This window comes from Mus musculus, chromosome 1 (genome assembly GCF_000001635.26).
Source record: "Mus musculus strain C57BL/6J chromosome 1, GRCm38.p6 C57BL/6J".
In the NCBI taxonomy this organism is placed as follows: Eukaryota; Metazoa; Chordata; class Mammalia; order Rodentia; family Muridae; genus Mus; species Mus musculus.
In genome coordinates this window covers 20,439,374-20,456,034 of record NC_000067.6, presented here as the reverse complement: position 1 = coordinate 20,456,034, position 16,661 = coordinate 20,439,374, and the positions used below count along the sequence as shown (strand labels likewise).

Genomic DNA, 16,661 nt, shown 5'->3' with positions numbered 1-16,661 from the left:
TTTAGACTGTGCTAGTTCATTTGCTGGTTAAGGCTTTAAAAGGAAGAGGCAATTAATTTATGATATTTCACCTATAGCTGCCTGTCCCTGCTCTTCTGAGTCCCTTACACCCTGGTCTGTACTTCTAAGTACTGAGTCACTCACACTGTAGTTATCTTGACATTTCTTTCTTTTTCCATGATCATATAAGTGCCTCAAGAACAGGAAGGAGTTCACATTTTTGGAGATCTGTGTTCCCATAAACTCACACAAATGTTTGGAGTTTTAATTGGCCAACATTTTTAATATCACTTAGCAATATAATGATACTGTTGGTATAGCCAAATGGTAAGAGAACTGTAACTAGTATTTAATAAGTGGCATGAAGCTAATAATTTATTTAGATAGAAGAGGCAAAATTTGGAAAATATTGTATAATACAAATGCTAACTTAATTAGGAAATGTGTATAGCCCACTAATAAAGAATTGATTGTGTGGTATTTTTAACAGCAGCAAAGAATGATTCCTGTGTAGAATGGTGAAAAATATATCAGGTGAAAAGGCAAATAAATTTAGTTTTATAACAATTAAAAACACTTCTTTGTAAAGAAACCCTAGATATAATTTAAGCTTTACATCTTATCAAGTTATTGTGATTATTAAAAGATTTTTAAATTTCAGTGTAGTGATTACAAATCTAACGAAGAATTGGCCATTCATTTCTTTTAATCCTGTGTTATGGTGTGCCAGGCATTGTGTGTAGTGGGAATATATAATTAATATATAATCTATCTATCTATCTATCTATCTATCTATCTATCTATCTATCTATCTATCTGTCTATAAGCTAAAAAGCTCTCGAGAACCTTCTTCAGAGTCTGATAGAGCCAGGTTTGAAATGAATACATGAACAATGTACTGTATAGTAATAGGGACTTTGGAGAGACTACAGGAGTTTGAAAGTTAGAGAAAATATTGGCCACAGGGACTTGTCTTTTCCATGCACAAGCCTTGCATGCTATGTAAGAAGGCCTTCTGGTGAGGTGTCAAGAACTTTCTTCCTTGCCTTCGTGGGTCAGCTGTGACCACAGATTCCCAGGCCCCACCTCTTCTTCCACACTAGCTCAGTTCTTGCTCTCAAATTGGTCCTTCCTCTGCCTGATGTTCCATCTTGCTGATCAATGACTCTTTCAAGATAGCTCTTGCAGAGTAAGTCCATTTGAGGTGACAGGGAAGATTTGCAGACATTGCACATTCCCTGAAGTTCAGAGAAGTGCTGATGTGAACTAAGAAGAGCACAAATTGCATAAGCTCCCTGCTGAGGCAGGAAACTTTTTGCTTTTTAACTTCCATTTTATTTATTCATTTGGAGTTTTTGTTGTTGTTTACTTGGGGACTGAATATATGGGGCTGGGTAAAGATTTGAATGCATATCCTGCTCTGTTAAAGTCTCTCTCTACTTTATGCTTGTAAGGAAATGATTTACCTCATCTACAGAATAGAATGACTGATTTATCTATCTCCAAGCAGAAAACTAGTTTAAGTCTGAGCATTTTGGAAGCCATCGAGGAATGGACTTGTATTGGGTGGAAGTGAAGCTTCTGTTGACCTAGGAACTGTGTATGTGCCAGCAAGTATCTTCTGAATAAAATAGGAGATGTCCTATTTTAGCCAACAGAAGAGTTTCATGTGTAGTGACAAAGATCCCTGTGTTAATGCTTTCAGCATTGGTTTTTTAATCATCCTATGGCGTGGTGAGTTAGAAGGTGAATACATTGAAAGGTGAGCCATCTCCATTTGTCCATGGGCCATTACCCTAAGAGTCTTGTATGAGGAATGATCCAAACAACACTGTCAACTCTAAAAATGGAGAAGTACAGTTCTTATGGCAGCAGGCTTGTTCACATGGATTACATTGAAACTTTGTAATCATGGGCATTTATTGTTCTTTTTCTCCAGGTACCTGTGAAAGAATGATGGCTACAGTCACATTGTTTTGACCTTTGAGTATTTCATCCTTGTTTTATATGAAAGCATGAATTGTCAATATGAATGTACATACTTCACTATGCCTTTACTATGCTAAGGGGAAATCTGGGCTCCAAGTCCCTTGAAACTTTGAATAATTAACACTAATGTTCATTTGATATACACCACACTGAATAAGAAAACCTAATGGGAAAGAAGTAAAATTGGAGCAGGATATCTTAGGGAGAATGATGGATCCAAATCTGTCTGTCTGACTGTCTGTCTCTGTCTCTACCTTTTTCTCTGTCTCTCTGTCTCTCTGTCCCTGTCTCTGTCTCTGTCTCACCCCTTCCCTTCTCCCTGTCCTTCTTTCTTAGCATAGAGCTAGACAACAGGAATGGAAATGTGAAAGGGTACAGATCAAACTCAGTGGGTTAAGTGAATGCAACATTTTTGACCAAACATGTGGATTGAGAAATGCAGCATTTTTGATAATTTAGGTTTGGGCACCCATTTGTTCATACATTGTATTAGAAAGATGTGTGTGTGTGTGTGTGTGTGTGTGTGTGTACTCTATATGTGTGTACTATGGAGGGTACAGTATGTGCAGTATGTGTTCATGTGTATTTATGTCTGTGTGAGTGTATGCAATGTCTACCATCGAATTAGAAGATGGAATAGTAATTGAATGAATTACGTCAATGATTTCTATGAAGAAGTTCCTTTTTTTTAGTAGAATGAAGCATAAGTTTAAAAAATGATAAGTAAATGTTGAAGACGTTCTATGATGTCCTATCAGAATGATAAGGAGAGGGATTAACTAAAGTTAAGCTTTGAAACATATAGTTGTAGGGAAGAAAGCCATACTTGAGCAAAGATATGGATGTAATAATGGGATGAGCCATGCCATATTTTAGGAAGAGCATCCCAGGAGAGGATACAGGAGTAAAAGACCTCAGGTGGGAATTTGCTTCACATGATTGAATGCCTCTATTTGATTCTCAATTTGTTCAGCCTCACAATGGAGATAACAACACTTGATCTTCTTATCCCCTGGCCTGGGACTGACTGGAACAGTTTCAGAAAGGCTGCCGGGCCAGCCAGGCTCACTCCAAACTGGATAACAGATATCAGAGCTAATTGTAGCAATTTAAAAATGTTCTCAAATCAATGAAAGGCACCATGGAATTGTTTTTCTTTGATGCCCTTAAGTACCTAATTAATGTCTGGTTGATCCAGATATTTTTTACTGAGTGTCATGAGCATTCACGCCTTTTGTAGTTTTGTTTCTGGGTACAGATCTGCTCATCGGACTATTCATTATAGAAAATTGTGCCACTGAAATCTTCATATGCCTTCAAGTCCACTCCATACCACCCTGCCTAACCTGCTTCTGTCAGGTGACCCTGATCTCAGATCCCGAGGTTGCGTGTTGTTTAGGAGGAAATCCCGTAGTTCCTCTTTTTGAGATTTTTGTCTCTCCTTCCAGTCCTCGCCTTGATTAGCCCCCCAGCCTCTGAAGCCAGCCTGTCACCTCTGAAGCTAGCCTGTCACCTGAGAGCTCCACAGTGGCAAGCTTCTGTTCTACCTCCAGAACTGCTGATTCTTCTGCTCTGCGGTGACACGGAGGAATTGGGAGTGTCTGCATTTTACTAAGTGCTGATCGGAAAAACACTAAAACATCACCTGTACAGTGAAAGGAAGGCAGTTGGCCACAATTGTTCTGTGTCTGGCCCAGAAACCCAAGCCTTTCCAGTTCTTCTAGTGAGGACTTTGATGAGTGTGGATAACCTGGTTCACCCCATTTTGAAACTACAATATAGTTATGTCAGTCTTTATCGTTTCTCTTGCTTGCCTTCCTTTTTTTTTTTTCTCTAAATTACCATGAATGGAATGAAGGAACACAAACTCAGTGTTACAAACTTGGATGTCCAGCCTCATTTAAGAGACAGGGGTTAGAGGTCCATAAGTTCCAGGCTAGCCTAGGTAACTTGGTAAGACCTTTGTTCAAAATAAAACGTAAAGACAGGGCTGAAGATATAGGGCAATGATGGAGCTCTTGCCCAGCATATAGAAGGCTCTAGTTTCAGACCCAAGTACCATAAAATTGTACTTCATATCTTTCTAAGAAGTTGCTTTTATTTTGGTTTTGCTTCACTAGAACTAGCTCTATGGTGAGATCAGCTGGAGAGATGGACTGAGCTCTCAGACCATGGACTGTCACCATGGTGATGCAGCTCTTGTGGCTTCCTATGATGTTCATGCACAATATATAACTCCTCCCTTTTTATTGATATACCTTATATATCTGCAATTCATAAATTGTGGAAAACCTGAGACTTTTATTTCTCCTTCATAGATATAGAAAACAAAAAGCTACGTTTTATCCAATCTCAAAGCCCCATGATGATTAGGTTAGGTCTATATCATGGAACTATTGACCTAGGGGGTCAGTATCCTCTTTTAGAGACTAAACTACCCCTTCTAGGACACCATTTTCTATATCATCTTTCAGAAGTACTCAAGGGCACAATTCTCTACATGGGTAGAATTACTACCATTACAAACATGCATTCCCTTCTTAATGATTGCCTTTCATCTGCCTATACCCCATCATGAGAGGCTGTCTTAAGTGTACACATGTACAGTACCCAAGGCTTCCATTTGGTTGGAGTCTGGTATGATGGCAACTGTACAGAGGCATGCATTTGCCAACACTTTACCTTGAAGAAATCATCTTTTTTTGTTCTGCGTTTTAGATATTTATTGTTCTGGTAGCTCTAGAACTACAGAAGATACATGTTAAGCCTCTTGGGTTCTTGGATGTGCTGAATTCTGCTGTTACCTCTATAATTTTCTCTCTCTCTTTCTTTCTTACTGTCTCCCTCCCTCCCTCCTTCCTTCCCTCCTTTCCTCCCTCACCCCTCCTTCCCTCCCTCCTTTCCTCCCTCCCCCTCCCTCCCTCCCTCTTTCTCTCCTCCCTCCCTCTGTATCTCTCCCTCTTTCTCTCTCTGTCTTTCTTTTGAATGTGACTTTAGAGCATCACCGATAAACAAGAAAACTGAATGTTCTGATAGGAAAACTGAAGAAGATCCGCCGAGAAGATGGTTCTCCGCAGGCCTGCCCTCCGACCTTCACTTTAACCACGAGGCTCTTTGCATTTGCTTGTGTAAATTCAGTCTGCCTCTCAGTGTGCAGATGTTGGCTTTGTTCAACACAGAGCACTGAACAGAGAGAAATGGAAACAGTAATATCAAAAAAGAGCCATGTTGGAGGGTAGATCTGAGGTCCCAGGAAGAAGAATGTTCCTATAAAACAGGGACACTTGGCAGCAGAGTCAGTGGAAAATGATATCGATTACATAAAGGTGGACACCACTCATCTAGACAAACATTTTAACTCCCTCTAGTTCCAGGCTATTTATGATTTGTTCTGATTTGTGCGAGATTCAACACCTGTGTGTGAAAATAAGACAAGGAGTCAACGCTGCCTGTTAGGTTCAAGTGAGCATGCGCCGAGGAAAAAAGGAAACATTCTAGGTGCTGAGCTGAGAGGCATAGCCGACCCTCTTTCATGTTTGTCTTCTATTTAGATTAGTTGTCCGAGGAAAACAGGGTGTCTGATTTTTACTGAAGCATTTAGCATTATCCATTGTCATCCGTGCTTTTCAGTTTAAGCAACAAGCTAAATCTTTTTTTCTCTTTCCCAGGGCAACTTTTCCTTCCAATTCTGCCGAAGGTGGTCCAGGCCTCACAGTTGGTTTCCTCAAAGAGTGCCACACGATGGCGACAGTGTCACAGTGGAGACCGGTCACCTGCTACTGCTTGATGCGAACACTAGCTTCCTGAACTCCCTGCACATTAAAGGTCTGTGGCATTTGAACAGCAAGTAACAGCACGCTATATGATCCTGTCGCAAGGCATGGGAAGGAGAGAAGGGAGGGCCCAGAAGGATTTTGGACATTTGATTGACAATTTATTTCGAAACCAAATCGAAACTTTTTTTTTTTTTTTTAAACTAAAGGGAAGAAATAGTCAGAGAGGTTCAAAGTAAAAGGCCATTCTTTTCGGCTTTTTAAAAACTCAGAGCTTAATTATTTTAATTCTTTTCAAAAACAAGTTAACAGTGTTTTCCAGGAGCAGCTGCTGCCTTGCCCAAACCCTTTGTAGTCATGCTTATCCAGGGCAGCCCCCACAATACAGCGAATGCCTTGAAATTGGTTAATGCCGCCGCCTTTTAAATCCTCTGCCAAGAAAGCAATGTCTTCCTGCTTTTACCCTGTTGTGGTTTTGACTTCTTGGTCCCATGGAAAGTCATATAAATAGGCTTCCTTACTACAAAACCATCCACATAGCTCTAGGGTGTAGGAAGTTGGAGAAGCCTGGGAATTCAAAGTTTGACTCATCTACCATGTGGCTCAGTCAGTCACTTTACTCTTTGTATATTTATTCCTGTATCTGTTAAATGATAATGGAACACATTGCCTACTTCAGGAGTTGATAATAAGAGATGATGACTAAAGGGCCTTTTCTCATTGTCAAATGAAAATCGTATGGGAGAGATGCTTAATTTTGGATGCCTGTGACACTTGAGGCTAAAAACACCAGTATTTACTATACATACCTTGAACACTAGTGTGTGTATATACTCTAGTTAGATAGAGTAAGAGTATACACACGCACTGTTGTTTATATACTCTAGATAGCATAAGAGTATATACACACAACCAAACATTTGCAAGAAGATTATCTAAAGCACTTTTGATATTTATTTCTAACAGACTGAATGAAGTTTCTTTTTTTTTTTTTTTCTGATCAGCTAATGTGATATTCTATATTCTAGAAGCTGCTTTTAGTTTTCCTTTGGTCCCAAGAGAGAAAAGTTCTTTGTCAAGTCAGTTAACTAATACCCTTTAAGAGGGAAATTGTCTGACACATTGGACTTTTGACTTGTCTTTGTGCCTTTTCTATGTATGTATATATGTATATATAATGTATGAATGCAGTATTTATTATGCATGTATGCAGATAAGAGGCTATGGGTGGTATGTATGCATGTATGCATGCATGAGGCTTAGTGACTTTGTATGTATGTGTGAAGCTTAGTGGCTATGAGGAGTATTAGATATGTATGTATGAATATATACATGTGTGTATGTGTCTTTGTGGCTATGGGGAGTAGTATCTATGCATATATGTATGTATATATGTGTTTTAGTGACTATTGAGAGTATGTGAATTAGTGGCTATGGGGAGTAATATCTATGTATGTATGTATGTATGTATGTATGCATGTATGTGTCTTAGTGACTATGGGGAGTATGTATGTATGTAGAGCAGTGGCTATGCCATTATTATATGACTATGTATGTGGCTTAGTGGCTATAGGGATATGTATGTATGTGCCTTAGTGACTGGGAATATGTAATGTATGTATATATGTAGCTTAGTGGCTATTAAATTATGTATTTATATACTTATGTATGAATGTATATATATGTGTGTGTATGTATGTATGTATGTATGTATGTATGTATGTATATATATATATATGTGTGTGTGTGTGTGTGTGTGTGTGTGTGTGTGCGTGTGCCTTAGTGGCTATGAAATGTATGTATGTATGTAACTTAGCGGCTATAGGGACTGTCAATCTATCAGCCACTTTGAATATTCTGAAGATTAGCAATGACAAAGTAAAACTAGAGTCTTAGAATCACATCTCAAAGCTTGCTTTGACCTGGGACCATCCCCTCAGAACCTGAATTCTGGCAGAGGATGGGATGCCCTGCAGCTACCCAAGGGCCTTGGCCTTTTGTTGATACCACCATTTGGGAGAAGCATTCTGACTTAAAGTCCTTGATTTCTAAGTCTAGTCTCTGGATATATGCTTATTTCCTTATAATGTTTAATCAAAATCAGTGTTGAAAGAACAAGATTTGAAAGAGAAGGCATCAGATGGGCATCAAAGGGCTGGAGAAAGGAAGGATCCTGTGCACCAAGTGTAGCTTCTCTCTATAGATTGACAGATGCAATAACCCACATGCTTTACCCCCACTCATGATGTCCCATGCTCTTCTTAGTTTAGTGTTGTATAGAGCCAGTGGAAGGGCAGACTCTCATTCTGGGGAAGAGAAAGGCTGAATGGGATGGAAGAGTAAGGAGTGGATATTCGCTTTTACATACACGGTGTACATGAGTTCTTGGCAGGAGGAGATTTACCTCTGGGGAAATAGATTTTTATCATAGAGACACGAATTGTGCATCTAGAAATAATGAGAACAATGAAAAGACACAGATCAAATTTTGTTCAGCAGATAATTTGTGAATGCTTATTAAGTGGCCTGAGAATTCTCTGTGATACGAGAAAAAGTGAAGAAAATTATTAATACTTAATGTCAGTAACAAGCAATATTACCAGAGGGAAAATGACTGTGGGAATAAATATGACAGGCTAAAGTTTCTAGTTCTAAGGCAGTTGTTAGATGGGGGCAGCGATGTAGAGTGCAGAATGAATAATTAGGTCAGGCAGGGTATGTGATTAGAGTTGTTTTGTGGAGAGGATTCAGAGCATGCCATTTTTGAGGTGGGATAAATAGCTCAAGTAAGGAAAAGATGCTTGCTGGGTAGACACAAGAACCTAAATTCCATCTTCAGAACTCACAGGAAAGTGGCACGTGTGGTGGCATGCACTTGCAACCCCAGTGCCAGGGACACATACACAGGGAGATCCAGGGATCTGTCTGGTCAGCCAGTATACCCTAATGGTGAGCCCCAGACCATGAGCCACCATATCTCAGTATCTCTGGGAAGGTACGTAGCATTTCTGAACAGGACAGCCAAGGCGTGAACATACCCACCTGTTCTCACACATACATGAAAGGGAGCATGCTATTTACTTCAAACTTGTGTTTTGGTCACATGGAAAATCAGAGTGAGAAAAGCTTCCCCACCTAACTTACTGAGATTTCAAGATTCTACTGGCCAGCCCAATGCGAGATGTTATTAGTTGTTTCACATATAACCTGTCCACCGGGGATTCCTGCTGTGTCAAGCCTCACTGGGTTTCTCACACATCTGCTCTAACATTGTGTTATTGTAGTTCTCATCACTGTAATTCTTGGCCTCAGTTACTACAAATAGCCTCTAAGTTCTTCCTAGTGCTGCTAGTGTGTTGTCTTATGTATTAGCAGAAGCTGAATTCCACTTGTAATAGCAAGACAGCTAAAATGCTGTGTGTCCTGGCTACAGTAGTAGCTGCCATTAGGCTCGGGCTAGCATCTGGCCAGGAAGATACAAGAGGAAAGGTATATGGTATATATGGGATGTTTCTTAAGGTAGAGCTGATGCAGTAGAGGGCCTTCTTATACTTCATGTCTTTCTCATTTTCTGTTATGTAAATGAGACAGCTGAATCAGCCATTGTGTTAGTTCATTAGGTGATTTAGTAAGGATGGAAGAAAGAAAGTGAAAGAAATTCGGGACCTTGAGTACTCTGGAGTTGCTGTAAGAGTACTGAGCTGGCCATTTATTATTATTACTATTATTATTGTTATTAATTAATTTATTTACTTTATATCTCAATCACAGCTTCCCCACCTCCTCCTAGTCCCTACCTCTCAATCCCCCTCATTCATGTCTCCCCCCCTTTCTTCTCAGAAAAGGGAAGGCAGCTCATGCTCAAGGATATCAACTAGCCTTGGCAAATCAAGTTGGAGTAAGACTAGGCACATCTTCTACATAAAGCAGCCCAGTTAGGGGAAAGCATCCAGAGGTAGGCAGTGTTGTCAGAGATAGCCTCTGCTCCTGGTTTAGGAGTCACACATGAAGACCAAGCTGTATAACTGTTACATATATGCAGAGGTCTAGATCTGTTCCATGTGTGCTCTCTTCTTGGCAGTTGAGTCTCTGTGGGCCCCTATAGGTCCTGTTTAGTTGATTCTCTATGTTTTTGGGTGTTTTTTGCTTTTTTTTTTTTGAGGTGTTCTTGACCTCTCTGGCTCCTTTAATTTTTCCATTCCTCATATGTAGGATTCCCCAAGCTCTGCCTAATGTTTGCCTATGGGTCTCTACATCTGTCTTCATCAATTGATGGGTGAAGCCTCTCAGATGACAGTTGTGCTAGGCTACTTTTAAAAATTATAACACTTATTTGTTCTTTGAGAATTTTATATATGCATACAATTGTGATCACACTCCTCCCCAGTTCTTTGCTCTAACTCCATCCAGATCTACTACCCAAACCATAGCTCCTCCCAATGTCCTGTTTTAATAAGCATCTGAATCTAAGTAGATAACCCCTATGGACATTGGTGTGGGACCATCCACTGGAGTGTGGGTGACCTACCTGGGCTATAACTCTAAAGAAAACTGACAATCTCTCTTGCAGCAGCCAGCAGCTCTCTATATCTCCTGAGCTTCTGGTGGGGGCTTATAAGCCCTCCCTACTCTATGCAGGAGTAAGCCCACTTTTGAAATAAGCCATTTGGATGGAAGGTACGATTTCTTGTACTGAAATCATTGCAATTCGCCTTTTGCATTGTATGCTAAGGCTAACTCCATCAGTGTTAGCTCATACCCTCTAAACATATGTCATTTCCTACTGTTGCTTCATTCTTCAAAACCCTTTAATGACATCATGCCTTATCAAGAGTAAAACCCAAAGCCCTTACTTTTTTCTAACCTCAGATTTATTCTTTGATCTTGTCATCCATAGTCACTCTAAATAGACACACTGTGACTACACCTGTCCTTATGTCTTCATCCTAAATGTCCTTTGTCCCCTGGATTTATGCAGCCAACTCATTGTGTTTGTATGCTCTCTGAGAAACTATTAGTGTGTTAAAAGAAGCTTGCTGGGCATCTTTTCTGAAATTGCAACTACTCCTTTAATTATTCTCTATGTAGTTCTGGCTTTTGCTCTTCATAGATTCTATTTTATGCCATGTTTTATATTTACTTGTTGGTACAGAGTATTTTCCTCCTCATAGAATAATAAAATAAAGAAATTCATTATCTATTTGCTGTTTTCTAGTCAAGATTTAGAACAGTGTGGGACAGATGATGGGGGCTCAAAAGCTGCTAGGTGATTGTCATATGAATGGGCAAGCAAATGGTATACAATTCTAGTTCTGGGTAAAGTCTATTGCGTATATTAAAAGTATATTAAAATACTTCCTGTGCTCACTTCGGCAGCACATAAAATTAGAATGATACAGAGAAGATTAGCATGGCCCCTGCGCAAGGATGACATGAAAATTCATGAAGTGTACCATATTTTTTGGTTTGCTACTCTCTTGACCCAGAAAACCCCACAAAATCATACAAATCAAGAGGTTCAAACCTTTGTGTTCACTTTAAGAACACCTGGGAAACTGCCCAGGCCATCAAGGGTATGCATATCTGCAATGCCACCAAGTATCTGAAGGATGTCACTTTAAAGAAGCAATGTGTGCCATTACAGTGATATAATGGTGGAGTTCGTAGGTGTGCCCAGGCCAAACAGTGGGGCTGGACACAGGGATGGTGGTCAAAAAGAGTGCTGAGTTTTTGCTACACATGCTTAAAAATGCAGAGAGTAATGCTGAAGTTAAAGGTTTATATGTAGATTATCTAGTCATTGACCACATCCAGGTGAACAAGGCATCTAGGATACGCCGACGAACCTACAGAGCTCATGGCCCGATTAACCCATACATGAGCTCCCCCTGCCACATTGAGATGATCCTCACTGAGAAGGAACAGATCGTTCCAAAGCCAGAAGAGGAGGCTGCACAGAAGAAAAAGATATCCCAGAAGAAACTGAAGAAACAAACACTCATGGCCCGGGAATAAATTCAACATAAAATAAATGCAGATAAAGTTAAAGGTCTTCTGGTGGTCTTTAATGAGCCCTGTTGGGAGAGATGTGCTTTTACATGCAGAAGCATGTTATTAAACAGTGAAGTAGATGGCTCAGAACTATGTGACCATGTAAATATGACTGTCTAGCTTTATTGAATCAGCAAAGACTGTAGGTATAAAGTCTGTTTCGCCCATAAACTATTGGGTATATGATAAAAAATTATTTCCTGCTTTCTTGACTGCAATCTTTCCTAGTTAATTTATTTTCAGTCTCCTCAATTGTTTCAGTCATACTTATGAATGTTCACATATACACACATGTATGTATGTACACACATGTAAAATATATGTTCACATATACACACATAGTATATACTGACATACTCACATATGTGTACACGTATATAATTATGGGTTCTCAACAGCATAATGTCACTTACTAAGTTATCTTTCTGCTTCTAAAATATGTAGAGGAATGTCTTTTCTGATGAAGAACTCCAGCCCTCAATACATAATTTATATTCTATATAACTCAATTTTGATCCACAGTATATATGAAAGCACTTGAAGGACAATAAAGAGCTACTCAGTAAGAGATCAAAGTATTGTCACACTCACCAGGAGCAACTCAGTCTCTGGACATCTCTTATGGCCTTTATTATTCATAACCAGGAATCAAATCTGAAAAAAGCTGAGAAAATTTTCTTTTAATTTTCTCATTCCACCGACAGGCTGAGATATACTAGGAAAGTGTCAAGGCTGGAATAGTTTATTCAAAAGACTTTAGGGAACCAAATCTGAAATATTATAGTGTACACATGTGTACATACTTGTGTGGGGTGGGAGGGGCAGAGTGTTCCTGCCAGCTTTGTTCCTCAGTCACTCTCTGCATCATTTTCGGGAGATTCTCTAATCAAATCTGGATGTCACTGATAGGGCTAGACTGGCTGGCCAGTGCCTGCCTGCATTCTTCTGTCTCTGCCTTCTCAATGGTGGGATGATGGACCTACCCTATAATGCTGAGCCTTCCTTGTGGGTGCTGAGAACTGAGTTATCTCCCCATGTCCCTCCTTTCAATTATTCTTAAATTGTACTGAAATAAGTCACATTTGTATAAGCATAATAAATAAATTGAGATCTATCTACTTTTGCTTTATTTTGTTTTGGAGTGCAAAGCCCTTTGCCTGCTAACCTATTTTGCTGTCCCTCTTCAATATTATTTTACTCTAATTGGAAAAAGACACAAAATTTGCATTTATTACTCATCTCTATTCCTCTCCAACTCCCACTCTTTCATTTTTGCATTTTGAGGCAAAATCTGTAGGCAAAACTGGGTTCTCAATCCCCACTGCTGAAGAAGGCTTTGAACTTCTGATCCTTCTGCATCTCGTTCCTATTGCTGGGTTTATACGCCTGCATCCCAGAGAAGAGCTGGGGATGGAGCTCTGAGCTTCACACATGCCAGGCAAGTCCTCCATTGATTGAGCATATGCCTAACCCCTCAACTTTTTCTTTTCTAGTTATTAGGGATACTGTTAAACACAAAAGAGAATTAATCAGTTATTACTAATGAGTTAGGGTAGAAGGAGCCATATTGCCTTCATTTCATTAATTATACTTTTTTTGTCCTTTTATGTTAAGATGCTCAATAGCTATAGGCATTTTTGAATTAAAACTTATCATTTTCATTCCAAGTAATTATGAGGAGCAATAAAAACAAAGAAGAAAAGTTACCCTCTTTCAGCGCATTATGCATTCCAGGCGAAGACTTTTTGCAGTTGAGGAAACATTTATATTTCCTGAATGAGGTAATGAATCTCTTTCTCATCTGGTGGTCAAGCAGCTTGATGTTAAGTGGCTGAGAGATAATAATTAACTAAGAGGTAATTAGGGGAGATTAGACTATGCTTATGATGTAGAGCCTTTATATTTTAGATATCTCTGTGTCTTTCCCTCATACATACATATATGCATGCATAAAACTATGATAAATATGAGTTGGTGGATACAGTAATTTGTTTGATTATCCAATGAGTAAATCCATGCAATATAAATGACATTTTGTATGTTCTTATTCCTCACAGTACCATTTCTTTAAAATGCTTTGACTTGAAGCTTGCTTCCAGTTTCCATTGTTGCTTAGTAATACACTTCTTGTTCTTAATGTGATATTCTATTTCTTGGTCTACTGGTGTATACCAGGACAGTTAAATGCTTGGCAGGCTTTCAAGCCAGAAGGAACTGAGTTAGATCAGGGCTTCACCATCCACCATCTCTGTGACCTTGGTTAAACTAAGAGTCTTTATAAGCCTCAGGATTCTCCCTTCTGGGGGAGTACCAAATTATAGTGACTTCAGAAGTCACAGCAATAGCAAGCACTTGTGACCATTGTGAGGCTGTGTTACTATGCACTCCCCAGGTCATGAGGGATGTTTGGGGCTAAATGAGGAAATATTTTTAAAGCCATTAGTTTTTGACAGGGCATGGTCCAGAATAAGAACTCAATTAACTTTTGTTGTTTCTTTTGGACTTATAGAGATAACAGAGGAGATGGCTGAGAATTGGACCCAAGTTAAAATGTTATTTACAGATAGCAGCTGCTTCTATATATAAAGCAAACTGAATTACTGAAAGAATTAGTTGGATAATAAAGACCTTGGATTGCTTTTGCCCCTGTTATCTTCAGGATGTACACTGAAGTGTTTTTCTTTGCTCTGCAAGGGAAGAGGATGTAGAGACAGTAGAATTGTCATCTGGCTGCCTCCTTTCTCCTGTTGCTCAGACTCCACCAGTCCTATGGCTTCTCTGGTGCAACTGGGGTGGGATCTCATTCCCTCTAAAGTTGTTTTCAATTCACAGCTTTAAGGATCTTTCCAATCTATTATATTTAGAATTTGTATATTATCAAAATGATTACTGCTGGCTGCTGGAGATGAAGCTTCATTCCTTTTAAAAATACAATATTTATGAATTATTTGAGGATTTTCATTCATTCACATAGAGCATTTTAACTATATTCAGTAACCATTATTCCGCACAATTCCTTCCCAATCCAACTTCTACTCTAGCCCCTCTCCTTACTTCTTTCCCCTTTTCACAAATAACGCTGAGTCCAATTAGTGTCACCCACATGGTCTGGAGCCAGTGGAGCATGCCTGATTTAAAAAAAAAAAAAGAATGACTTTGTTTCCTCTAACAGCTCTCAATATTCAATAGCTGCTCAGCTGGGATGGTGACTCGTGTGTCCCTCCCCTTCCATGCTGGGCTCTTGACTGGCTTCTTTTGTACAGATCTTGTGCAAACAGCCACAGCTGCTGCGAGTTGGTGAGTGTGGTGCCGTTTCAATCCACTGTCCAGCCCCTTGTCAAATTTCCCCATCTTTGTTGATTTTAGAGCACACTGTCACGTGCTGAATCCAACATGCCTTTTTGTCCCAGATGAGTCAGTTAGCTCCTTGTAGTACCTGGAAGAGCAATACAAATGGAGGAATAATTTTGTCTCACAGTTTGTAGTGTTTGCCTGTTGTGCTAAGAATGGTAGGGTGGTAGAGCAGCTCACTAGGGGAACACGAGTCAGAGGAAGGAGAAGAGGCCGAGGCATAATATAGCCTTCAATGTATTCCCCTAGAGACCTAAAGCCTCCTATAAGGCCCTACATTCTATGTCTCATCAGCTCCCAGGAATGTGAGTCCATCAGGGGACGAGTCCATTGCTCAGACCAGAGTCCTCAGTATCTGATTGTCTAGGCAATGGACCCACATGCTTACCCGGCAGTCTGTTTTCCTATTCTTGGAAATTTAAGTTTACAGTCTAGACTGAGCTTCTCTCCAGGAAACTGTGTACATCCTTACTCCTTATTGATACTGATCTAACCTCAGATGTTATTGGTGCTTCAGGTCCATGTTACAAGTAAGTGGCCTGGAAATGCTGCAAACAGGACTTCCCCAATACACCACTCATCTTTCTGGTTATCAGGCTTATCGGTCACTTGGCAGACAGTTCAATGCCTGCAGAAGTTGTAGACACCAGCTTGGGTTGAAAAGAAATGGGTCTGATGAGCATGGGATTTTGCTCATATTGAAATATTCTGTATTTATTCTTCAGTTTGGAATAGGATGTCTTGGTCAATGTTAGATGTTTGGAAGCTGGTCAAATATGTTCCTAATTGGTAAATTCAGAATGATTTACCTATAAATTGCCTGTGAAAGAATAATTAATTATTTCCTTTCTTGGTTGAAATATGGCTACCCTTGCTGAAGAGGGTGGGGTGATAAATTGATTCACCAGAGTTTGGTCAGCAAGGTAGACCCTGGGTGGAATCTGGAGTAGTCATAGATTGTTCAGTGGGTTTGAGTAAGCCCATTTGGTTTTGAATAATGGCATCTCTATTCCACTGGAAGAAAGAAAAGAAGATTATAACATGTCTAGTCCTGTGGATGAGAGCAGCAAAGGAGAAGGCAATTGTACTGCCTACATTTGCAAGCAGGAATTCCATAAGGTCCCAAGAAGCAGCTTAATTAAGTCTGCACAGGAAAGTATTAACAAGGAGTTTTGAAAATCACCTGTAACTTCTTTTGCCTTGGATGTCTTTGGGTTGTGAGCCTCTTCCTGGTGACAGGCTAACGTAACTTTCTTTTCTTTTTTTTTTTTTTTTTTTTTTTTTTTTTTTTTTTTTTTATTTTAAATGACATGTTTTATTTTTTTATTTCAGTGATACACATGATATTTGGATATAAAAGTGAAATACATTATATTTTTTTTTTCCATTTTTTATTAGGTATTTCGCTCATTTACATTTCCAATGCTATACCAAAAGTCCCCCTTACCCACCCACCCCCACTCCCCTACCCACCCACTCCCCCCCTTTGGCCCTGGC

General features: G+C 39.6%; 1 protein-coding gene, 1 non-coding gene and 1 pseudogene across 5 annotated transcripts in view; all 3 read left to right on the top strand.

Annotated features, from left to right (window-relative positions):
* Pkhd1 (polycystic kidney and hepatic disease 1) overlaps positions 1-16,661 on the top strand; it is a 560,304-nt gene that overhangs the window by 162,048 nt on the left and 381,595 nt on the right. For all 4 annotated transcript variants that reach the window (NM_153179.3, XM_011238384.3, XM_006495521.2 and 1 more), the window contains exon 36: positions 5,658-5,814. In NM_153179.3, coding sequence (NP_694819.2) covers positions 5,658-5,814 — 157 coding nt within the window. The remainder of the gene's footprint in view (positions 1-5,657; positions 5,815-16,661) is intronic.
* Gm24162 lies at positions 11,123-11,224 on the top strand. Its single transcript, XR_003949172.1, has one exon. It is a non-coding gene; the product is annotated as a U6 spliceosomal RNA (small nuclear RNA).
* Gm15795 lies at positions 11,323-11,814 on the top strand (annotated as a pseudogene).